Source organism: Callithrix jacchus, chromosome 4, assembly GCF_049354715.1.
Source record: "Callithrix jacchus isolate 240 chromosome 4, calJac240_pri, whole genome shotgun sequence".
NCBI lineage: Eukaryota > Metazoa > Chordata > Mammalia > Primates > Cebidae > Callithrix > Callithrix jacchus.
The window spans coordinates 17,149,644-17,174,641 of NC_133505.1; the positions used below are offsets into that span (position 1 = coordinate 17,149,644).

At 46.4% G+C, this 24,998-nt stretch overlaps 2 protein-coding genes across 5 annotated transcripts in view; both read right to left on the reverse strand.

Annotated features, from left to right (window-relative positions):
• The window catches only part of SIRT5 (sirtuin 5), a 101,064-nt gene extending 91,209 nt beyond the window's left edge, over positions 1 to 9,855 (reverse strand). The window contains exon 1 of the mRNA XM_078368340.1: positions 557 to 9,855. The gene's annotated coding sequence lies outside the window, so the exon portion shown is untranslated. The remainder of the gene's footprint in view (positions 1 to 556) is intronic.
• The window catches only part of GFOD1 (Gfo/Idh/MocA-like oxidoreductase domain containing 1), a 123,718-nt gene continuing 103,913 nt past the window's right edge, over positions 5,194 to 24,998 (reverse strand). For all 4 annotated transcript variants that reach the window (XM_035294872.3, XM_078368337.1, XM_054254804.2 and 1 more), the window contains one exon: positions 5,194 to 12,491. In XM_035294872.3, the coding sequence (XP_035150763.1) occupies positions 11,572 to 12,491 (920 nt within the window). In that variant the 3' untranslated portion in view covers positions 5,194 to 11,571. The remainder of the gene's footprint in view (positions 12,492 to 24,998) is intronic.

The following is a 24,998-nucleotide window of genomic DNA, read 5'->3' on the forward strand; positions in this document are numbered from 1 at the left end:
AAAAATTCAGATGTTATCTAGGTCACAGCAGATACTAATAAATTCAGTATAATATAATTCTTGCTAAAAAAAAAGATGCATATTTTCCCTCCTAAGTTTAGAGACACCCCTACCCCCAAATTTATACTCTAGTCTGGGAGCCGCTGGCATAACTGAAGGATGAAAGGAAGAGAAGAATGGACACAGAGAGATTGAAGGTGGGGAATGAGAGCAGGCTTGGAAGGGATGAGATCCAGCATTAGAAGAGAAAGATATATCTTTCCCTCTGACTTGGTTTCCCCATGCAAAGAAGAGGAAGTGGGTGGATACAGCATATATTAGGACATCAGGAGAACAGGTAAGGAAGCATTCCTCTGATGACCTCAGAGTGAATGAATGGATGAATGAAAGCGACAGGCTGTCATGAGCAAGTAAGGGAGAAACCCGGATGTTACAGGCAACCTAAGGAGAGAAGATCCGGAACTGATCTGAGGACTGAGCCAGAGTCCAGAAGAGCAGAGGCCAGGGGCTAGATGGAGCGGGTGAGCATCCACTTCTGCTGGCCAGGCCGGCTTACCTGGGGACTTTCTTCAGAAATTCTGTGCTGCAGGAGGTGACAGCAGATTGAAGTGACAGCGTAGTGGGTGGGTTCTTCAAAAGCTGAGGAGGAGTGAGAAGCCTCGTGTGTGCACCAAAAACATAAATAAAGGCTAAATGGGAGATTTCTGAGTGGAGGGTGTGTTTAAAGGGCTCCAAGGAGGGGACTAACACATGGTGAAACGGCAGATGCTGAACCCTTGAAGATTTCAGGTTTGGGGGATTTGCGAATCGCAAAAGCAGCAAGAAAGGAGAAGGGGATCCAAGGGGCACTTGGGGTCTTAGGGATGTTGCTCATTTAACACAGTTGTTGGCATTAAAGAACTTCCAGGAAATGCCAACAGTTTGATAGCTTTGAACAGCCCTAGGAGTGACTCAGCCAGACTGTTCATATAAGAATTCCTCCCTCATTCCTCCTTGTCTGCTGTCCTCCTCCTCAAACAAGCTGCTTCCAAATATCTCAGGCAACATTTGCTTATCTTCACAACCTTCCTTATTTTAACTCAAGCAACATGGACTTATCTTCATGACCTTCCTTAAGTGCAGAGCCCTCTGACCTTCCATCTGTTTGTTCCCCTTCATTTAGTTTAGCCTTCGCGAACTACCACTTTTCCTGCAGCCTTCTCCTCCTCTTGCTGGTCCATTACCGCCAGCTCCTTCCTCTTTTTCTCCCCATCCCTTTCTTCTCTCCTGCTTCCTCAGGGAGATGTAGAGTTTTAGCCCTTCACAGCCAGAGTGACGCACAGCTGCTCCTTCCAGGCTAGCTCTGTCTTCAGCTTCATGGCGGAAACCTGACCGTTAAGTCCAGATCCTTGGCCAAGAACTCTGAAGAGTCAGCCTCATTTGTGAGCTCCAAGACAGGCAGCTTTGAGAAGCTGAGAAAGTGCAGATCCCCGTCTTGCTCCTCTCCCTGGAGTTTCATGAGCTCTCATGCCTGCTTGGCCTTTGCTTCTGAGGAATCTGGAGTGATTTGCCATTCCCACGGGAGCCTCAAACAGCCTATGTCTGACTTAGATCTGATTTAGACCCTTTAGTTCTTTCTACAAGGGAGTTAGTGACATGGGGAAGTTCGAGGCTGAGCGGGGTCTGTGCGCATGATCTGCACATCAGCTGCAGCCCCTCAGGCCTTCCTAGGGTCCCTTCTTCCCAGGGCGCTAATGGCCAATGATGACTGGGTCGGAGACAATGGGGCATACATACACATGTATTCCAGACTGTTGTTCTAGGATTGAGCCCCTTCAGTGGCTGAGAAATAAATTAATCTATAATTGCCCAAGAAGGCTTCTAAAAGTTACCGTATTTTTTACTTTCGTCACGGCTGAAGAGGTTTCATTCAAAGGTTTCATCACTTTGGTTTCATTCAAACTGATTAGAATCTGTATGAAATCAAGAGAGAAAGGTGTTTCTGCAATTAGAATGACACTTTACAGGAAGTCCAACAACCAGCTTAGGTATGCTGGAGTTCATCATGCAGAGCTGTGGTTGGACCACGGCAATGCTACAAAAGCTTCACAGCTCAAGTGATCATTCAGGAATGTCCCAGCAGATGCAGACTCAGAGACAGGATTCAAAAGGAAGCCTCAATGTGAATGCACAAGGCAAAGGATTTTGAATAGTTTTAATTTGCTTCAGATTTTTGTAGCAGTCTTGGCTCAAGTAAACTGTAATGCTGTGCTTCTGGTGGTGACTTGGCAAAAACTCTGTGAAGTGATGTGTCTTCTTCATCTCTATCATCTAGACTTCTTGGACAACATTCCCTGCAGGGGCCATTGCTATTGCTGAATGCATAAGGGTGGGGTGGGGGCAAGCCTAGGGGCTATCTAGGCAGAGGGATCTTTTCTACTTAAGCAAAAGTTAGGTGAATAAGGTCAATATCATGGGAGCCTATGACTTAGAGGGAGGTGAAGTTATTTCTGTTTTCATTTCTATGCATACAGAGTTCTGTATATATTGTGTATCTGTAATTCATTCTTACAGTAATTGTAGCTGTCATTTCATCTTTTAGATCCAGTCACCCGGGCTTGTCATAACAGGTGCTAAAAATGCACAAGATAAAAGAAGCGGGAAGTGAAACCGAAAAATGGTTCTGTGCATCTGGCAGGTGGGGTATGTAGACAGACAGACATCAGAGGATACCCGGGGTTCTCTTCATTTCACCAGTAGAGAACAACCTGGATGACTTACTATGCAATTGTATCTGTTCCTTTTAAGCAACAGTTCAGAGACTATGAAAGCAGCACTGATCATATCCTGTGGTTTACTAGGAGGCACATAATCCCAGGTTCAGAAAGCAAGAAATGGGACTAAATGAAGAGAAACCAACATCACAAAGAGAATCCCAAACCCGTGAAGAAAGAACAAGCTCCTATATTAAAAGTTTATATAACTGCTGGCCGGGTGCGGTGGCTCAAGCCTGTAATCCCAGCACTTTGGGAGGCTGAGGTGGGTGGATCACGAGGTCAAGAGATCGAGACCGTCCTGGTCAACATGGTGAAACCCTGTCTCTACTAAAAATAAAAAAATTAGCTGGGCATGGTGGCGCGTGCCTGTAATCCCAGCTACTCAGGAGGCTGAGGCAGGAGAATTGCCTGAACCCAGGAGGCGGAGGTTGCGGTGAGCCGAGATCGTGCCATTGCACTCCAGCCTGGGTAACAGGAGTGAAACTCCGTCTCAAAATAAAAATAATTATATAACTGCTTAGATATAAAAATTTATATAACTGCTTAGATTTGAGTTTTCATTGAGGGTTGGTTCTCAGGTCACTTTGCTGGAAGAAACTTAGGGGAATGGATCCCATTGTGATAATACTTGACATTTGGGTGGACGGTGCTTTTGGTTTTGACAAAGCACTCTTTTTGGCCTTATTTAGAACTGCTCTTAGATTTACTGCAGAATCATATGATATGAGAATGTCATATATTCAAGATAATAATCTATGTGGATACAGGGGGTTGCTATAATTTTATCATAATAGATGGACTGAATTCTGGGTGTATTCAGTCCATCTATTATGAAGGACCTGCTCATGAATGAATGAGATTTCAGATTTTGTAGCATTACTTCTTAAGTGAAGGGGAAAGCATAGAGAAAAAGGAACATTCATGAGCATTCTCTAAGACTCAGCAAAGGATAGAAAGGAAACGCCAACCCCTCCACGAAACAGTCTATGTCATGCAAATTTGAAATTAGGCTGAGCTCAATCTGAAATGGTTGACCTTAAACACGGCTAGAAAGAAGTAGCAAAGATGCTCTCTCTCTCTTTTTTTGAGACGGAGTCTTGCTCTGTTGCCAGGCTGGAGTGCAGTGGTGCAATCTCGGCTCACTGCAACCTCCACCTCCCGGGTTCAAGCGATTCTTCAGCTTCAGCCTCCTGAGTAGCTGGGACCACAGGCGCCTGCCACCACGCCCGGCTAATTTTTTTCTATTTTTAGTAGAGACGGGGTTTCACTGTGTTGGCCAGGATGGTCTCGATCTCCTGACCTTGTGATCCGCCTGCCTCGGGCCTCCCAGAGTGCTAGGATCACAGGCAGGAGTCCCCGCACCCGGCAGCAAAGATGCTCTTTTAAATGGTCAGTGTTGGGCACTGTGGCTCATGCCTCTGATCCCAGCACTTTAGGAGACTGAGGCAGGCAGATCACTTGAGTCCAGGAGTTTGAGACCAACCTGGGTAACATGATGAAACTCCATCTCTAAAAAATACAGAAAAAAAAAAATTAGCGGCTGTAGTGGCCTGTGCCTGTAGTTCCAGCAACCCAAGGGCCTGAAGTGGTAGGATTGCTTGAGCCACAGGAGGTAGAGGGTTCAGTGAGCCTGATTGTGCCATCGCACTCCAGCCTGGGTGACAGAGTAAGACTCTGTCTCAAAAAAAAATCTTTCAGTGCTTGGCGTGAAGTATTAGGTTGTATTAGGTTACAGTGTTAAAATACTAGAGAATTCTCAAATTTGCTCCCCCAATCTATGAGCTATGTTCTCAACTTCTTGTTGTCCACACTAGCTCTGGACACTCATAGACATATCTAAAGGCCGTAGGTAGGTTACTTCCCTTTCATTTCCACATTTCCAAAATGAGGGTTTGAACCAGATGGCTTTGAAGTGCCTCCAATTCTCAAATGTGTTGGTTTTCAATCAGAATTGTAGGTTCATTGATTTCCATTGTTCAGCTTCATGGATGCTGACTCACGAATGGCCTCCCCCAGCACACGCACAAACACAACAGACACACATACCCTTCTACCTTGTATGTACCCACTCATGCTTCAGATCCCACAAACCGATCAGGCGCCTAAATTAAGAGCAGGCCATTATTAATACCCATTTTTTTTTCAGAATAAAGCAATATTTCCGTTCACTCTCCCTCTCTCTCTTCCTCTTTCTTTCTCTCCTTTACTCATTTTTTTTTTCTTTCCTTCTCTCAAAAAAAGAAATCGACTTGTAAACCTCTAGATCCAGGTCGGCAATGTCTCTCTCATTGCTTGAATTCCTTCCTTCTCTTCCCTCCCTCCCTCCCTCCCTTCCTCCCCCCTTCCTCCCTTCCTTCCTTCCTCCCTTCCTCCTTCCCTCCCTTAAAAAAAAAAAAAAGAGAGAGCAGGGTATAAAAAACAGGCAAAGAGCTGGAACTGTATTTTCTTTTAAATCTTTATTTATCCTTTTCATTCCTTTATCCCACCAATGCAAACTGCGGAGAATAGCTAGAAGCCACGTAGGAGTGGCACAGGCCAGCTGGCTGAGTGATGCTGACCGCTGGCCCCAAGCATCCAGCATCACAGAGGTCACAATGGGAATCAGCTCGGAGCAGCAGACACAGAGCCGCTAGAGGCCCGCAGGGAGAGCCACCTCCCAGCTCCCACAGGAGTTTGGCCTTAAAACCACTACGAAGAGTTGCATTCATTGTCCTTTTTTCCTTTAATAATAAAAAAGAAAACCAAAACCTCCTATAATTTATAAGCTATGTTTGACTATCTACATTATATAGAAAATATAGACTCTGTTTACTTTATAACACACATCTTTTTCCCTTGATAAATAACTCTTTAAAATATCTAGTGTACATGCCTTGACTTCTTATATATAAATTTGGTTTTATACATATACATACATATATACTCATGTTTGTAAAACACAATAAATATATACTAGACAATGACAGCCAAACAAATGCCGTTTTGGGTAAAAAAACACAACAACAACAATAAAAAACAGATGAAGTCCCGTAAAAGCACCAGGCAGCAGACAGAAAGCCGTAATTGCTAGAAACTTCTCCCTCCCTGGGCAAGGCACAGGGCAGAATACTAAACACGTCCAGGTGCCTGAAAGAAGGCGGCAAATGAACGGGTCAGGTCACAAGCTTTTGATTTGTTTCTTAACCTGGGATTAGACTAAGAATCACACATAAGTCATAGTGTTTCTAAGGAAAAACCAAGGGGCTCATTCAACAGCTTAGCCCTTGTGGTGGCTACAGGGGACAGCAGAGACCTGGAAGGGGAAGAAGGAGAGAGAGACAGTGACCTTGTGACAACTCCATGACTATTTTGTAGCCCCTGACTCCATCTGCCCAGGCAAGCTTTTGATTGCCACACTGAGCATCAAGCCATTGCTTAAAGCATGTTCCTTTCATTACCCTATTCACTGCTGGTGTAAACAGGACTCAGTAGTGCAACACTTCAGGAAGCTGAATGAGAGCCACCTGTTTTCGTGGCCCCTCAAGGGCTCCAGCAAATGGGGACTGTGACATCGGGGAGAAAAAGGCCGGAGGGTCATTGCCTTTCCCTCCCGAGACAGTACCCAGACTCCAATGGGAACACCGAGTCTGTCTCCTTTTAAAGAAGCACAGGAGCTCTTGACTCCTCTTATGAGAAGGCCCAGAAGCCCCAGTCAGTCTGGGTAGGTGTCCCCTGAAACTCAGAGCACAGTCCAGCTCCTGTGCCTGGTGGGGAAAAGATGGAGGGGCGGGCCTGCCTGCCGCTGAGTGAAATAATGCAGCAGTTGCACACCGCTTTTTTTACATGGCCCTCCTCTCCGATTGTTGATTTTTAAACAAGCTCCCTAATGTCATGGCCTCTGTCCTATAAACTCCAAGGCTCTGATGGCCAAAGAAAGCAGGCGGTGGTGGAGCAGTAGGCGTGCTCATGGCTAGATTTGTTTTAATGTCTAGGAGTTGGGTGGGGATACGGGTGGAGGGGGATCCCAATAGAGCAAGTCTCAGGAAATCCCAGAGGTGAAGATCTGAATGCATATCCCCTATTCTTGCCAAATAAAATACAAGTTAGACATCATGGTTCACATTACAGTCACAATGAGAAATTTTAAACAGCTCATTTTCTGAGTACATTCGAGACATAACTGAGTTTACTTTAAAAACTGGATTTCCCTGCAACAGCTTAGGGAATCCATTCCAATGGAGGTTTCCGTTCTAATTCCAACTCCTTCACCCACTAGCCACAGGACCTCAGACAAGTCACTTTACCTCTCTGAGCACCCTTTCCCCAGAGCTCTGGAGGTGCTGTGTGAGGCAGCAGGAGACTTAAAAGAGGCAGAAAACCTGACTTCTTGTGCTGGCTCTACCGCTAAAGATGGGGGTGGCCTTGACCATCACTCTCTGTTATAGAAAACAAAGGGACGGCACATATTGGACTGCGAAGCCCCTTCAGATGCAACTGAATTTCCTTTCTGCCCAGAAAATCATTGACAAAGCTGATTCTGCCTCAAGTACCCACCAGAATGCAAGAGATCAGATCAGAAACCCAACTTAGGACCACTAAATTCAATAGCTGTGGCTCTGAGACAAGATGAAGAGAGTAAGAGTGCACAGTGCACAGCTAAAATTTGAGTCACAAACAAACGAACTTTAAAGCCCCAGTCCCCGAGAAAGGACATTTTCCTATGTTACATTCAGACCCCCACGAACAAATTCCAAGGCCATCTATAATAGTCAGCCAACAAGATTTTGAAAATACCCAGGCCTGAGGCTTGCTGCATCACCTACGATCAAAATCAACTTAGGAAGTCAATTTTAAAAGAGGCGGAGTGATATTTCCATTTGGGGAGGGGAAGAAACACCGGCTACTTCCCTGTGCAGCTCTCTAAGCTCCTGGCAGAACATCAGATGTTACATGCTGCTGAACAGGAGAATGCTGACGGCAGGCTGGGTGAAGCTGGAGGCCAGTCCATGCTTGTCACAGTCCTTCCTGGGTGTGACAGCAGACCCCTGAAGAAGTTGATAAGGAGCGCTTTCCTGCCTGGTGGGAACAGGAGGTGCCCCACATCTCTTCTTGGGAGGCAGTGTGGTCTGCAGAAGATTTTGGATTTGAATGAGCCCATTTCTGCCTAACTTGTCTTGTGTGACTTTGGACAAGTTCCTCTTCCTCTTCCTGCCTCCATTTTCCCATGTGTCTAAAAGAAATAGTAATACCCAACGCTATAGGACTGTTTTCAAGTATTGCATGAGATCACATACCGAAAATACTCTGCGCACAGTGGACAAGTCCTGGAGTTGGCCAAGACTACCCAAGAGTCCAGATACACCTGGCGCAGTGGTATTTGCTGCCATGTAGGCTGAGGTGGGCCTGGGGTGCCCTATGGTACAATTCTCTGTTGAGGGGAGAAGTCCTGGAGGATCTGACGGTGATTAGATTCTAAACTTTTGAATAGGCACAGGGCACTCCCAAACATTTTTAGATACCAGGTAAGAGCCCTGACCCACACCCTCCCTCAGGACTTGGAACCTAGGGGCACCCATACATGGATGGGAACAAAACAGGCAAGTGGGAACTAACTGGGAAGACTCTTAAAGCACTGCCTCCTGACATCAAAGCCCTTGAAACACATTAAACAAAGCAGAAAGGAGCCGAAATATTGCTGGGTGCTAGTTCTAGGTCAAAGTCAGCTAAGGGTACCCGAACCCCTAAGGGTGCTGGGCTGAAACAAAGTCCTTCTGCAGAATGCTGTCGAAGGCCAGAGATTTCAGCGTCAACCTCCCACCCCCAATCAAGTCTTTGCATGTGGTGGGTTAAGGGCAAATGGAGCACTAAAGAAGTATCTCAGCCGGCTGCGGTGGCTCACACCTGTAATCCCAGCACTTTGGGAGGCTGAGGTAGGTGGATCACCTGAGGTCGGGAGTTCGAGACCAGCCTGACCAAGATGGAGAAACCCCATCTCTACTAAAAGTACAAAATTAGCCGGCGTGGTGGCACATGCCTGTAATCCCAGCTACCCGGGAGACTGAGGCAGGAGAATCGCTTGAATCTGGGAGGCAGAGATTGCAGTGAGCCGAGATCGTGCCATTGTACTCTAGCTGGGGCAACAAGAGCAAAACTCTGTCTCAAAAAAAAAAAAAAAGTATCTCAAACCCATTTGCTATAATTTTTATATTTAAAGAAAATGAACTATCTAGCTCTTTTCTTTCTCTTGTTTCTTCATCTACCTACTACATGCACTTCAGTGGATAAAATTTGAATACACTTATTAAAATATTTTTTCATGCTTCTTTTAAAGAATATATGTTCTTTCTATATACCCAGCCTCAAATGAGAATTTTTGTTTTAGATACTAAATATTTATTACAGAGCTTAGAGGCCTTTATGGGGACCTCTCCCCCAAACCCCAAGTATTATGATTTAGTACAGAAATACACAATTGAAACTCCAGAAATATCCCTATTTAGGTTATGAATGACTTAGAAAAATGAAACCCGTTGAGTCATTTCACTTGCTTTCCCTTCATCCCTAATCAAAGCCCTTCAGGCTAGCTAGAAAAAAATAATAATTCCAATGTTTCCACAAAAACTACTTTCCCAGAGAGCAATTTAGAAGAACGAGAACCAAAACAGTCCATGACGTGGCCCTCTGTTCAAACCATTATTGGGAGACTTCCATTCCAGTAAATCTCCAGTTTGGAACTGAGAGCGGCAAGAGCAGGAATGCTGACCCCGAAGTCTGTCGGCAACAGGTGAGGGACCAAATGAACCAGGCATGGGGTTTCAGCCGACCGACCCTGTAGTGCTGCAGCAAAGCCCCAGGAAGCAGGGCGACTCTTTCCAGAAAGGCAATACTTACTTCTCTGTGCTAGAAAATGCCCAACATTCCCCTGGTGTTTGGACACACTATACTTTCATCTATGAGTAGCCTGGGCTTCAAAGTATATTGACCCTATGGAGGGCAATGAAGGATGCCACTGATTGTGCTGTTCATTCTCGGATTTTGCCTACTAAGGCTGGGGGTGGACTCCAGGCCTCTTAGATTCCCTTCTAGTTCTAATGCCAGCTATCTGAAAAGAACTCTAAACCTCAGCTGCAGGTAAAGACACCTGTTGGACTTCAGCGAGCCTGTGAACAAAAGCTACATAGACTTATGAGGAATGGCTTCCACGTTCACCCTTGACAAATGTCTTACTTGGGGTGAAGGATTAAGCAAAGATAACAAAGGATAATTCCCTGTTCTCTCAATGTGCTTGACTTGATCTTTCTTTCAAGACCAGATCTGAATTTTTAAGAATGATTTCAGTGACATTTGATGGTAGCAAGCATTCACAAATCTCTCTCTCTCTGTGTGTGTGTGTGTGTGTGTATGTGTGTTCCCTTTTGGCACTGCCTGCTCCAAGCCTGCAGTCAGCATCTCTAACAAAAGCTCTGTAAGCAGAGTGTGCAAAGACAAGAGAGACAGGAGATCAATTAGATGAACATGTTTTTTTCCAACATGAGCCTTCTCAATGCTAAGTATGGCCCCTTAGAAACACTAGAAATAATGTTCCTTGTTGTCCTTTTGTTTTGGTTAGTTTAGTACCTACCCCTAAATTCTCTGGTGTCAGAATCCTGAAAGCAAATGCTGGAGCTAAGAAAAATACTTTTTTTTTTTTTCTTAAAGAAAAGAGGATTCTGATTGGAACTGAAGTCTTCCTTTTAAAATCCACAAAGCTGGATGAATCTCCTAAACACTCTTGCCAGCTTGGTAGGAGAGATGGGTGATGGAGCCCTGAACACCTCCCTGGCTAGTCGCACTTTACCTTGTTAGGGAATTCACACTGCAACACTGAGGCACACAGCGGTCCCCAGTCTTTGGGGGCAGCATATGAGCTTATGGTCAAACGCATACTTGTGCTGGCTTCTTGGCACTGCCTGGAGAGCCATGTGGCCGGGCTACCTTAACACCGCAGTAACCCCTGTGACACTCAATTTCACCTTTACTGGAAATAAAGTTATAAGGTGACTCTGCAGTTTTTAAATTGTTGACAAGTTCAAAGAAGCAATTTTATTCTCTGCTCCCCCTGTTGTGGTGCAATCTGAGCTCTTTCCTTGTGGCTTCCGAGAGTTCTGCTTTCTGCTTGCTATTTCTGACCTCTCTCCACCAGGTGAAGGGCAATGAACCAAGTGTGAAGACACATCCTCAGTGCTTCCTATGAGGAAGCCCAATCAATCAAAAGCTGGCCACTTGGCTACTAAGTACTTTTGCCTTCAGATACCTTACATTCAATAAAAAGCAGCTTCCTGAAATCTGAACTTTCCCAACAGCCCATCCCACCCCCCAATCCCAGCCTAACGGGCTTCTGCAGACTGTGAAAATGAGCCTTCTCCTGCCAGCGGTGGGCATCCCGGGCACTGGGTTTGCATCTGATACTGGTGCCTTGACCTTGCAGGAGCACTTGGCTTGCAAGAGGCCAAGGTGTGTGAGGGGTGGATGAGGTAGGGAGGGAAGCAACCCCTCCTTGCTTGTTACAGTAAAGCGCAGCAGAGGCAGCTAAACCAAACCACTCTGGTGCAAATACCCAGCAGGGGTCATCCCGGGAATGGCAGGCCCTCCTGAATGCTTCCAGGCTACAAGCTCAGCCCACCAACAGTCTGGTTTGGGGTGGTCCCCGGGACTGGAGTTTACCTTCCCAGATGCCATTTATTCACACTGTCCCTCTACCTCCCCTATCCGCACATTGCCCATGGCCACCGTCTCCTTCCCCTCTCTGTGGATATCCCCTGCAGAAGGCTCAAGTCCCCGAGGTCCCCAGTCTGTGCTAACAGTAGAGGGACATCCTGCTGCGGCGCATAGCCTCGCTGATCAGGTAGGCGGGGCTCAGCTCCGGCTCCTCGGTCATGATGGCAATGTTCTGCCACTCGCCTGTCTGGCTGGACCTCTTGATGGTGTCCACCACGCACAAGGCATACAGGCAGTCATCGAAGGTGGCCGCCATGGTGAGAGGCCGCCCGTCCCACGTGCGCCGGTCGTCCTGGTCCTGGAAGGCCTGGCGCACCGCCTGCATCATCTTGATGGTGCCGCGCAGGTAGGGCGAGGGGATGTCGCTGAAGGCCTTCTCGGGCAGCAGGGAGTTGCTCACCGGCGTGGCGTCCTGCACCAGCAGTTCCTGCTCCGGGGCGCTGTTGCGCTGCCCATACAGGTCTGTGCCCACGGCCAGCAGGCGCCCGGCGGAGCCCACCACAGTGACGTCCTGCTTGAACTCGCCAGGCACGTTGAAGTTGAGGGTTACCGTGCAGCACACCCCACCCTCCAGCACCATCTGGAAGGTGCAGAAGTCGTCGCTAGTGATCTGGCGGATGCCCTTGATGTGGTCCGTCTGCTTCACGAAGGTCTTGAGCAGCCCGTGGACCTTGACGGCCTTCTGGCCGGTGAGGAAGGTGAGCAGGTCGATGATGTAGGTTCCCACGGAGTGCAGGCCGCCGCCGCCCATCAGGTCGTCACAGCTCCAGTTGTACTTCTTGCCCAGCAGGCTGCCGCCGTGCACCTGCACCTCGCACACTAGTGGCTCGCCCACGTAGCCCTCCTCGATCAGCTGCTTCATGCGCACGAAGGCCGGCAGGAAGCGCAGCACGTTGCCCATGATGCTCATGAGCTTGGGGTAGTAGTGGGCGGCAGAGGTCATGCGGAAGGCGTCCAGCGGCGTGGCAGTGCGGTCGCAGATGACGTTCTTGCCGATGCCTGCAGGTGGGAGGAAGACATTGGTCAGCGGGCGGGACCATGCCCAAGCGCGCATCCCTGGGTCAGGTCTTAAAATATTTCACATTAATAGAAAAAGAAGGCCAGGAGTGGCTCATGCCTGTTGTCCCAGCACTTTGGGAGGCCGAAGCCGGAGGAGGGCTTGAGCCCAGGAGTTGGAGGCCAGCTTGTGTAACATGGTGAGATCCCATCTCTATAAAAATAAAAATAATAATAATAATTGGCTGGGTGTGGTGGGACACACCTGTGTCCCAGCTTCTCAGGAGGCTGAGGTGAAGGAATCACTTGAGCTGGGGAGGTTGAAGCGGCAGTGAGCTGTGTTTCGACCACTGCACTCTAGCCTGGGCAACAGCAAGATTCTGTCTCAAAAATAAAGAAAAGAAAAAGAAGACATTCTATGTATTTCAATATTACTTTAAATATTTATGTTGCATTAGTTAATTTGTTGCTTTTTGTGTGTTTTTGAGGCAGAATCTCACTGTTGCCCAGGCTGCATTGCAGTGGTGCGATCATAGCTCACTGCAGCCTCAAACCTCTGGGCTCAAGCAACCCTCCTGCCTCAGCCTCCTGAGTAGCTAAGACCGTAGGTGCCATCACACCCAGCTAATTGTTTTTACTTTTTTTTGAGATGGAGTCTTGCCCTGTTGCTCAGGCTGGAGCGCAATGGCGTGATCTCAGCTCTTTGTAACCTCCGTCTCCCGGGTTCAAACAATTCTCTAGCTTCAGCTTCCCAAGTAGCTGAGAATACAGGCAACCGCCACCGCACCCAGCTAATTTTTTTATTTTGTTTCACCATGTTGGTCAGGCTGGTCTCAAACGCTTGACCTAGTGATCTACCTGCCTTGGCCTCCCAAAGTGCTGGGATTACAGGCATGAGTCACCCTGCCTGGCCATTTTTTTTTTTTTAAAGAGAAGGGGTCTCTTAAATTTTTTTTAAGAAACAGGGTTCTCCTAATATTGCTCAGGCTGGTCTTGAATTCCTGGTCTTAAGTGACCCCCCTATTCGCTAAGTCCCAAAGTGCTAGGATTACAGGTATCCTGGTCCCAGAAAGCCATGAATTACTTAATTTTAATGTTAAATGTCTGGTATTGATTTAAACAATAAGGTTTATTTTAAGATATTTAAGTAACCTACATTTTAGAAATGTTTGGCAATGTTTACTAAGGCCGTATAAAATGTTTCATTTTATATTTTATACAAATCTATAACATTTTAAACAGAAATAGATTTTGCTTTTATATTATTTAAATACAAAAGATAGTATTAAATTATACAATATAATATTTTTACATATAAAATACATTCCTTTACAATTATCTTACATAATGGTTTGTTATATTTTATATTTAAAATATCATTTTTAGTAAAAATGTATTATTCTTTAAAATGACATAGCGAAAGGAGAAGAGTACTTCTATTTGGGCAGAATCAGAACACATAAGCTTAAATCCTAGCCAAGGTGAGTCTGATTAAGTGTGAAGAATTTCTTAATGATACCCTTTGGAGGTCTAAGCTTTTGGCTAACGTCTGATCCCCTCCACCCTCCACAATTCCCCAAGATTGTATTTTGAGCATTATCGTGCTTGTTTATTTTGCATTCTGGATTAGGGCTGGGCTGGCAGTGGTCACAGAAGTGTTTGTTTCAAGTTGTTCTTTTCCCATAAAGAGCGGATGTTGCCTAAATCTGAGGGGCTGGCAGTGCCTGTTTCCTCCCCGACCCCCATCTGCTTCAGGGTGGAGTGTGTTGCTTTTGGCCAGTGGAGGTCAAGCCAAATAAGAATTAGTCTTACGTGATGCCTGTAATGTGTGTATAAATTACAGGAAGACCAAAATGCCTCTCGGAGCCCTTTTAGGAGACTAAGTAGTTCTGGGTCTGGAGAAAACAAAGGATCAAAGCAAAGGAGAGTGCCAGGGAACGAGAAAGGGATTTATTCCACGGAAGCCAAGAGCCAGGGAAGAAGAAAAACAACTCAGCTGGACCAGGAGAAACAGCCAACTGGAGGGCAAAAAAAAAAAAGATTTACACAGATTTGTTAGCAAGTCAGATACAATAGATGCTAGGCGAAAGACTTGGGTGCTACTGAGTGAAACCCCCCATCCTGGGGCAGTTCTCTGTGGTCGAGGCACGCTCACCCACAGACCCTCTGATGGAGACCTGGGCACTCTAGCCACAGAAGTAGGAGAGAACCCAAGGGAAATGGGGTGATGAGACACACCCCACCCTATCCCACTTGTCTTGACCATGGGCACTCAATTGACAAAATCCACTGACTCTTACAACACACTGACCTAAGATGGGGTTTTGTCAAAATCGAGCAATTGCAGCTGTCTGTTCAGGGCCACAGCCTGGCACATGGCTTTCTCATTTTCCCACTGGAAGAGCTAGCCAAATCCAAACTGGTCAGTGCAGATTGGAGAAAGGAAATACAAACGATGGCTGTCAGTTTCCATGTGCACATCTAGTTCTGGCCCTGAGCAAAAAGCCTACAGAATAATGATCACACCTCCTTGCCTTTTCTTCTCTGTTGGCAGAGCTGGGCTGGTCCCCCTGATGGCCATGAAATAGCAGTGAGAAGCTCATTTAATGCTTCGCAACCAGGCGAGGACTGAAGCTCTGGCAGAGAGACGAGATGCCATTGGTTTGTATCACCGAAAGAGCCACACACCCGTGTAACATTATGTTCTGACAATATGATCTTGTAGGCATAAGGCTCGTGTAACACTGGCTCATGCTACCAGAAACAGATTTATATGTAAATGGAGTGATAGGTCACTGCAAGGACAGGTGACAAATCTGCCTCACACCCGTTGGGTGAAGGCTCTGGCCTCTGCTACAACCTATCTCAAGGCCCCCCAAAGCAGGAACCTGACTGCCATCTCCTCAGTGTGCTCTATTAGTCATGTGAATGGTATTAAGAAAAGTTTTTTAGGCCGGGCTCAGTGGCTCACGCCTGGAATCCCAGCACTTTGGGAGGCTGACGTGGGCGGATCACGAGGTCAGGAGATCGACCTCTTTGCAGCTCCATAGATAAAAAGATTCTGATGAAAGCCCCAGAAAATGTAACATGAACACGACATGATACCCAAAAATGCAACTCCATCCCAAGACTCATGTGTGGATTCCCCAGGGATCTGAGAACAGACATCTCTTTCTTTAGGTGATTTATTAGGTTGGTGCAAAGGTCATTGTGGTTTTGCCATTAAAAGCAATTATGGTGCCCTCTTTTTAATGCTAAAACCACAGTTACTTTTGCACCAACCTAATATGTATGAAACAGTTCCGCATTATACAGTAAGGACCTCGAGGTTAGGGCTGGGTCTTTTAATTGCTTAAGCCTCCATTAATACCCACAGCACCTTGTGGTACATCCAATGTGCAGCAGGAACCCAGCAAGCCCTGTTGCCTGGCCCCACCTCTTTGCCCACAGTCTTTTGCAACATTCACACTTTACAGATGGGTCTCAGCAACATCTTAACACACAGTATCTTCAAAAGTCAAATGAGACTTCTAGGAATTTATCATAAAGAAATAATCCAAAATGCAAGCATGGCTTCTTGCCCAAAGATAGTTCTGACTGCATTATTTATCAAAGCAAAAAACTGGGAACAGAGGCTGGATGCAGTGGCTCACACCCATAATCTCAGAGTTTTGGGAAGATCACTTGAGGACAGGAGTTTGAGACAAGTCTGGGCAACATTGCAAGATCCCACTTCTTAAAAAAAAAAAAAAAAGAGCTAGGCATGGTGATGCATGCCTGTAGTCCCAGCTTCTCGGGAGCCTGAGGTGGTGGATCACTTAAGCCCAGGAGTTTAAAGCTACAGTGAACTATGATTGTGCCACTGCACTCCACCCGAGGTGACAGTAAGACCCTGTCTCAAAACAAAAAACAAAACAACTGGGAACAATGCAAATGCTCAACAGAAAAGGGGTAAGTCAGCAGTCATATAGCCATATAATAGAATATTGTGTAGCCATAGAAAATGATGCTTATGAAGACCTTTCAATGGCAAGTAAGATGATTATGATGTAATGTTAAATGAAAAGGGCTCCATTCATAGATATATATGATCTCAATCCTCTTTAAAATGACAAAAGAAAGAGAAAATCCCTAGGAGGTTAGTTCCGAGGAGTAGGATTGGTTGGATTTGTAGTTTAGGGTTGGCTTTGTTTTCTTCACTACATTTTTCCATATTTTCTCAACTTGTAATTTTATGGTCAGAAAAAAATTCTAATTAAAAAAATCCACAAAGAGACAGGAAGACCTTTGAAGGACAGCACTCACAATGATGGGAAAACGGCCCTCCAAAGTCTAGGTGAGCTGGCAGGTCCAAGTTCTCATGGACCCACCCCAGTTCCTGAGCCAGACAGATGGTAGAAGGCGCTGCTGACCCTGACCCTTGGATGCTTCAGCGGTCCAGGCTCTGTTGCCAGATCTTGCTCCAGTTGCTCAAGACTGCTTTATGATTCTTAGTGAAGGCTGTGGACACTCTCCAAAACGTGCAACTCAGACAGATGCACAAAACTCTGCCCCAACCTGAAGCCCATGCACGGATCCCCTCCGGTTCTGAGGCCCAGGCATCATCATACATTGTATGATAACTTCTTGAAGGCTTTGGGACATACTGTTAAAAATAAGATAATGCTTCTAGTTCTAAAAGGAACCCAAAATGTAGAGCCAGCAGACCCTTCACAAACTGCTGAGCGAAGTTTGTTTTCTCTGCATTCTGGACAGTCTTCCCTTACCCGACCTCTCTCAAGGGGCTTCTGCAAAGCCCACTCTGGGACCTCCAATATCCTCGGATTCTTTTCCCAGCTTTTTCCCACCCCTATCAAAAGCTTCTTGCTAATGAAGCACAATTCTAAGTATAGTCATCAGACACTTGTGTATGTGTGCATGTGTGTGTGTAGGTGGATTAGTGTGGCACAGAGCATTCCCCTCATCCCTAAAATCACATGCAATGTAAAGGGAACTTGTATTGTCTGAGTGTGTGGTTGACACACCCCACAATTCTGGGTGTGTCAGATGCCACTCACTGTCTGCTGGGATTTCTCCTGAAGAAAGCATACAGATACCTCTTCTGCAAATGGCCTGCCAGCCTGGGCTTTGGGCTCAGCTCTCCAGCAAATACCACAGGTCTTTCTTTGAGGTCCTCATACAATCATCTGTCTTAGCATAGTGCCTTTCTTTCCACCCAGAGAAAGCACCAAAATGGCTCTTAAGAAAAAAGTACTTGTGCTCGCTTCGGCAGCACATATACTAAAATTGGAAAGAAAAAAGTACTCTCTCTGTGTTTAATGTAGGAAATAAGTAGAGGCCGTCCTGCACTCTTGCCTAAGTACATGGCTTTGGTAAGTCGATTCTACCAGGGAGACAGAAAATGAGGGGTTCAGGCAGAGGCCCCTTTTTCTTTTTTATAAGCCCTTTACCAGCCATGGCTAATTTCCTAATGTGGAAACCTACAAAGGCTTTCCCCCTCTTGCCATGAGAAAAGAATGCCCTAGCTCACTCTGCACAGCCTAAGGAAGCAGTCTGCTCTTTCTTGCTCCTGGGTGGACAATTTCCCTGAAAGGATGAGGAAGCCACTTGTCCCATGCTGCATCCACACGCCTCCGGGAACACCAAGGCAATACACGTTCTTTAGGTTTCAGGTTTACATCCACCTGTGGCAAAATGTGGCGCCCTCTTTCTAAGGCAAAAGATTAAAAACCTCGGGACTTCAAATAATTTTAGAGGACAAAGTCGTGCCGCAGAGAATTCGGCAAAGGGACTTGGATGGAACATATGGACTCTATTTCACTCCAGATTAACAGGCAGTGAAAAATGGAAAATATGAAAACAAGAAGTGCCTGAGAAAGTATGTCTTGTGTTTTGCCAGGCCTCAAACATTTCCTGAGTGGTGGGAGAGGTTTGGCAAAGTCCCCTGGTGCTCACAAGTATGGTAGAGGAATGGGAGGGGTTTTCTGCACATATGTGGGAATGATGAACGAGGGTTATCCAGCTGCATTCACCCAGGACTGTGAGCCATCGTGCCACGGCTTCTTGCTCAGCTCACCCCACCGAGGGTCCTGTCCCTGCATCCAGAAATGACTGTCTTAGAGGGTTGCCGCATTTGTCAATATGATGGAGTGTGACTACGGGTGAGTGGCAGAGGCACACGGGGTATCTGGCCTGTGTCTTCTGGGGAGGCCTTCATAACTCATTCCACAAAGACCAGGCTCCCCTTTGTGTGAGGACAGAGAGCTAAAGCTGGGTCTTCTGGGGGGCTTTGGGGCTTAGACCAACTCCATTTTTTTAAGACAAGATCCCCTCAGCAGCAAATAAAGCAAAGCTACCTGTCCTTAAAATGGTGGGGTTGATACTTCCCACCTATGTCACTGTGCCACAGTTAAGAACAAAATGAAACCCGTGGGAAACTTCTGGCGGGTGAAAGGGCTATAAGCAAAGCGGTGTGCCTGCTCTTCATCAGCAGCTTTTAAGTTAAATAATTTCAGAAGGAGCTTTACTGTCCTCCTGAGATCCCTCTTGGGGACGTGGAAAATCGGCTTCCTCCGAAGCCTGCTGAGTGCGTCCTCTGTAACCGAGCCAAAATATTCATGGCCCTTCTGAGAAATCTGTGCTACAGGGAAGAGTTTCCAGCCCAGAGACCCCAAAGCCCTTCAGGCAGCTGCTCCCCTTATATCCTCCAAGCTCAGGGTCTCCAAGCTGTGGCCGAGTCTCTGCTCCTATCTCAGGACAGGCCAGAGCTTTAGTGCTGCTGACCCTTGATCCACATGGTGCCCCCGGGAGCCTGGCCCAGGGGCTTCACATTCACACTTCGAGGGAAAGATGGAGCTCTACTGTCCCGCAGAGCAGGTACCCTTTGCTGCCTTTCATCAGGGAAGTTATCCCTGGGTACCTGGAGGATGGCTGATACTTTGCCACCCAGGGGCCAGGGCTGTTCCCTAACATAGTAAGCCTGGAACCTCAAGCAATATCCCCATGAGCACATTTCCAATTACACACTCGCTGATCTAATCATGGTGGAAATCTCTGAGGCAATGCTGCTTTCCCACCGGTTCCTCCCTGTCATTCCACTTGTGTTGACAGCCCCTTATCTTCTTGAAGCCAAAATGGATGCTAGTTCCACAGCTAGCTTGCAGCTGTCCCAGCAGATTGGCAGAGCCCCCAAAAGAAGTCCCATCAGATACAGCTTCCTACTTTTTCCTCTAATTTGCAGAAGGTAGAGATGGCTTGCTTTGCATTTCAAGTAGGAAACTCATTATTTTCCTTCAATATTTCTGTGCTAGGCACTGGGACCAAGAAATGAGTGAGAAAGATACAGGAGAGTCACAGTCTAGTAGAGGAGACCAATCAGGAAAGGCGTGATTATGTGATGCAGATCTCAGAAAGTGTCAATGAAAGCATGAAGGAAGGGCTGCCCAGCTGATTTGGGCATGGAAGAAAGTTTTGCTGGAGAGGGAACATTTGAGCTGGGTTCTGAAGCATGCATAGGAGCTTGCCTATTCATGATTCAGAAGTTTGGGTATGGTATAAAAAGTGGTCTAAAATAAGATTAATGGTGTTTAATGTGGAATCTGGGACACTGCTAATACTAGACTGTTTACAAAAACTGTGTGCAGTTTTCGGAGAGAGGTTCACTAGAATCTTAAAATTATCTGTGATTCAAGAAAGACTAAGCAGAATTGGAGTTTAAAGAAGAGGAAAGAAGGTAGGTCAAAGACAAATCTCTGGTTTCAACAGAACGAAGCATATGAACAGACAGGGCGATTTATAATCCCTCCATCCCTGCACCCTGAGACATGGGACATGCAACACCATTGAGCCCAGCTCCTTTTCCTCTTTTATTTCTGCAAATCTCCTTCCTGCTCCCCCAACACACACACACACACACACACACACACACACACACACACACACACGTTTGTTTGTTTTTTTGAGCTTAGAAACTGCAAGAGAAGTAGAAGCTAACTTGTTTAAATCCCACTTTTCCCTCTGGCCCATATACGTTAAGAGACGCCGGGCCAGGCATGGTGTCTCATGCCTATAATCCCAGCACTTTGGGAGGCCAAGTCGGGTGAATCATGAGGTCAGGAGATGGAGACCATCCTGGCCAACATGGTGAAACCTCATCTCTACTAAAAATATAAAAATCAGCTGGGTGTGGTCCACGCACCAGTAGTTGGGAGGCTGAGGCAGGAGAATCGCTTGAACCAGGGAGGTGGAGGCTGCAGTGAGCCGAGATAGCGCCACTGCACTCCGGCCTGGCAACAGAGCAAGACTCTGTCTCAAAAAAAAAAAAAAAAAAACAAAAGAGGACCTTTGGAGAGACTAAATCCCCGATTTTCAATCCCCATGAGAGTTCTTAACATAGATACAACTTCCCAACTCAAAAGACTAGTCTGATCTGCTCACAGTACCAATGGCAAAATCTCAAATCGCAGCAACAGCCATTTATTGAATAATTACCTTGTGCCAGAGGAGGCTGAGTGTTTTGCATGCATTTTCATGTTTTAGTCTACACAACCCCATGGGGCGGGTATTCGTCCTGTTCCCATCTTACAGACGTAGAAACTGAGCCTCTGAGGGGTAAGCAACTTGCCTCTGATTCCATGACTCAATAGTAGTAGAGTCAAATCTGGAATTTGAACCCAGATTGTCTAGCTACAAAGCCAGCCTGGTCTTTTTAAAAATATTTTTTTTTTGTTTGTTTGAGACAGAGTCTCACTCTTTTGCCCAGGCTGGAGTGCAGTAGCGCAATCTTGGCTCACTGCAACCTCCGCCTTTCAGGTTTAAGCCATTCTCCTGCCTCAGCCTCCTAAGTAGATGGGATTACAGGCATGTGCCACTACCCCTGGCTAATTTTTAGCAGAGACAGGGTTTCACCATGTTGGCCAGGCTGGTCTTGAATTCATGACTTCAAGTGATCTGCCCATCTCAGCCTCCCAAAGGGCTGGCATTACAGGTGTGAGCCATCACACCTGGCCAAAAACAAGTTTTTTAAATTTATACATAATAATTATACATATTTCTAGTGTATATAGTGATGTTTCAATACATATACTGTACAGTGATCAGATCAAGGTAATTAGCATATTAATCATCTCAAATCTTTATGATTTCTTTGCATTGGGAAACATTCAGTATCCTCCTTATCGCTATTTGAAAATATACAATAAATTGTTGCTAATTTCAGTCACCCTACAGTGCTATAGAACGATAGGACTTATTCCTCCCATCAAGCTGTACTTTGGGTCTGATCTTAACTTTTGCACTCTTACTGCCTTCTGACCACCCTTGTCTTAGGCTGGCTAGGTTGTTCTTTGCACCCATGTCACCCTGAGATACATGTTCCCATTCTCGCTGACTACACGTGCCTGTGCATGTACGTGCAATATCTGCAGCACAGGGCACAAAAGGAGGGCCCTGAAGACAGTCATGAAACTGACTGCAGCGACCCTCAGAAACCAGGGCGATGGGGGCGGGAGGCCCCATGTTCAGCGGGGTGACATCTGAAGTCCCAGGGCAATTTGATTAAGTTTTCATCCTAATTGCAAACTTGAAATGGAAATGGGTCAGAGTGACCCATATTCAGCTCCTGTGTCAAAGCCTCTGGGGCTATCAGTGGGCTCTGAAAGAGGGTCATAGCCAATGAAAGGAAGTCAGGACAGCTGATGGTGATGGGACTTGGTGTTGAACTGAATTACTTGTTCAAGTGCTTTCTGCATTCAACCCGCCCATTAGGCCAGGCCCCTATCCCACCAACCCCTTTGTGAACCTTCCCCCATGACTCAAGTCTGTTGCCTGGGCCCTCTTATTGCCCAGGAACCCCCATCAGCACGGGGATTTTTGTGATTGCTTCCTGTGCACTTGGATCACCTAATGATAGAAACTATCATATGTGAAATGGGCATCTACTCCTGAAACACTTTTCAATTTCAGTGACCTCACAGGTAAATCCCACACATCTCCGTCTCTACAGCTTATATTTGAGGCTACAGTTGAGAATGCAGATATGATACTGGGGAGTCACTAGCCAGCTCCTTCCAGTAGGGGCATTCCCCAGGAAAGTAAAGAAAAGCTTGCTACTTCCAGCTCGAGGTAGACTGAGGGTAGAGGTCTAGAAACAACAGGTAGGTATGCAGGACCAAAAGACCTTCCAGGCTGGTGGCCAGCTTCCCACGTAGGGAGGCCTGGGGCAGCCCTCCCCTTTCTATTGGTGGCACATACAGACCAGAGTGGGAGGGGACAGGGAGGTGGTAAGAGGGCAAGAGGGCCCATGGGAGAACAGAGGCTTGGAGTTGGATGCAGTGGTGACAGTGGTCAGGGACTTGGGGACAGAGGAAAATGGCCAGCAGTTGAGTCCTGCTATATTGGTCCAAAATAGCCAAATGACAACCCCTGTACCTCGGGGGTCACTATTGTAGAGAGTGGCCTAGAACAGCCATTCTTGAGCCTACACCACCATTCTATATTTGGACAAGCCAGGATTCAGAGTGTACCCGCTGGATCCAAGGGACAGAGCCTGAGTCTCATAAGCCACACTGTTCCCATAGAAAGGGCTACTTTCTGGAGGGGAAGAAGAAAAAGCAGAATGCCAAACATTGGGTCACCAGAGCCATGTCAAAGAGGCTGAGATATTCACAAGAAAACATAAATCACTGGATTGGGTGAGACTGCTGGATTGAATTACAGTTCCATTTCCTACCCACTCACCTAACAGGATGGGGGCCTAGAATGGTGGTCAACTTGCCTCTTGAGAAATAAAGAAATCTATGCTTTCTCTTCCCAAGTATGGTAGGAATCCTCATCACACATCCAAAAGCCTAGGATCCTCCTGTCATCTCCCAAAGCCCCCATGGAGTACCCAACAAAACCTCAGCATATCCTTGTTGATTGCAAGTCAGTACTTCAAGAGAAACACTATCCTCACTGTGTGTACAATGGGAAAGACAAGAGACTTTAGGCAATATCTCAAAACAAATGCAGGAAATTCTCCATTCAAGGAGGGTTGTACTTTAGCGAAGGGATCATAAGTGTATTTACCCAACAACAGATATGTTTTGTTTTGTTTTTTAAAGCCAAGATATTTCACACAGTCTGAAGTTTTGGTCTCAAAAAATGCAAAAATCCAGAAACACTGGGTTCCTTCTGTAGAGCCTCCTACATGACAACACCTCAGTTGTAGCTGACTAGTGGCTTCCACAGTTAGATAGCATGTACATCTCAAGTACACCACAGTCCTCACCAGTCCCTATTGCATTGCTATACTGTGTTAGCTTTTATTGCTGTTGTAACAAACCAGCACAAACTGAGCAGATTAAAACAATACCCATTTACTATTTTTCAGTTCTCTAGATGAGAAGTCCAGGTGGGCTCAGCTGGGTCCCTGACTAGGGTTTCACAAAATCTTTCTGGGGAAGAATCTGCTTTCAAGCTCATTCAGGCTGTTGGCTGAACTTGGTTCCTTGTGGCTGTAGGACTGAGGTCCCCATCTCCTTGCTGGCTGTTAGCTTCTACAGAAGCCCACTTTCCTGACATGTGCCCTGCCATCTTCAAGCCACCAATAATATGTGGAAGTCGGATCCTCCTCATACTTGTAAGCTCTTGGACTTCTTTTGCCACCAGCGGGAGAGAACTTGCCGCCTTTCAAGAGCTCCTATGATTAGATTAGGATCTCATCTAATCTTTTTGCCGTAAAACTAATCACAGAAGTAACACCAAGTGGCAAAAGTCCTCTTAGAATTCTACCTCCCACAGTTCCTCCAGCCCCATCCACTCATTGTGTTACCTGCCTGCAAGCTCTAGAAACCCCCACAGAGATAGAGTCTCAAGTATTCTCAGATATATGTCTACATTCCTTCCAAATCTCTCTTTGTTTCTGTGTTCCTTCAGTAGCTTTTACTCCATCAAAAAGAAAGGTACTCAGTGAGGTACTCCAGGGTTTTTAATATCTATTTTTAGTCTCCTTGCTATCAGTGAGACTTTGTCCCCCAGCTCTGGCTCCCTGTAGGCAGTAGGAGCAGGAACAGACGCAGGGCAAAGCCAGAGCCTCAGTCTTGGGGCAGAAAAGAGCACAAGGAAGAGAACAGAAGCTAACATTGATGCATCCACTTGGCACCAGGGGCTTCCCTCTGGCTCACTTAAGCAACAATCTGACACTATCACCTGCATTTGTAGAAAAAGGGGAATGAAGACTTAGAGATTTTGATTGCCCAAGATCAGAGACATGTGCAGTTCCAGGTTGCAAATTCAGTTCTGTGGTTCCAAAGCCCCAGGTTTCCCATTTTTCACACAGGGAATTGCTATGAGTGGAATGGGGATAAGATGAAATGACTGAGCGTCAGAACTACCAGGTAGGTGAATAAAGGAAGCACCATCCCTCAGGCGCTACCCCCCAGCAAGGCCCCAGCATTGTATTGAGAAGATCTGGGGCAGCAGTGAAAGGAGGGCAGAGTCTAGACCTTGAAGAGGAAAGAACTGGACAGC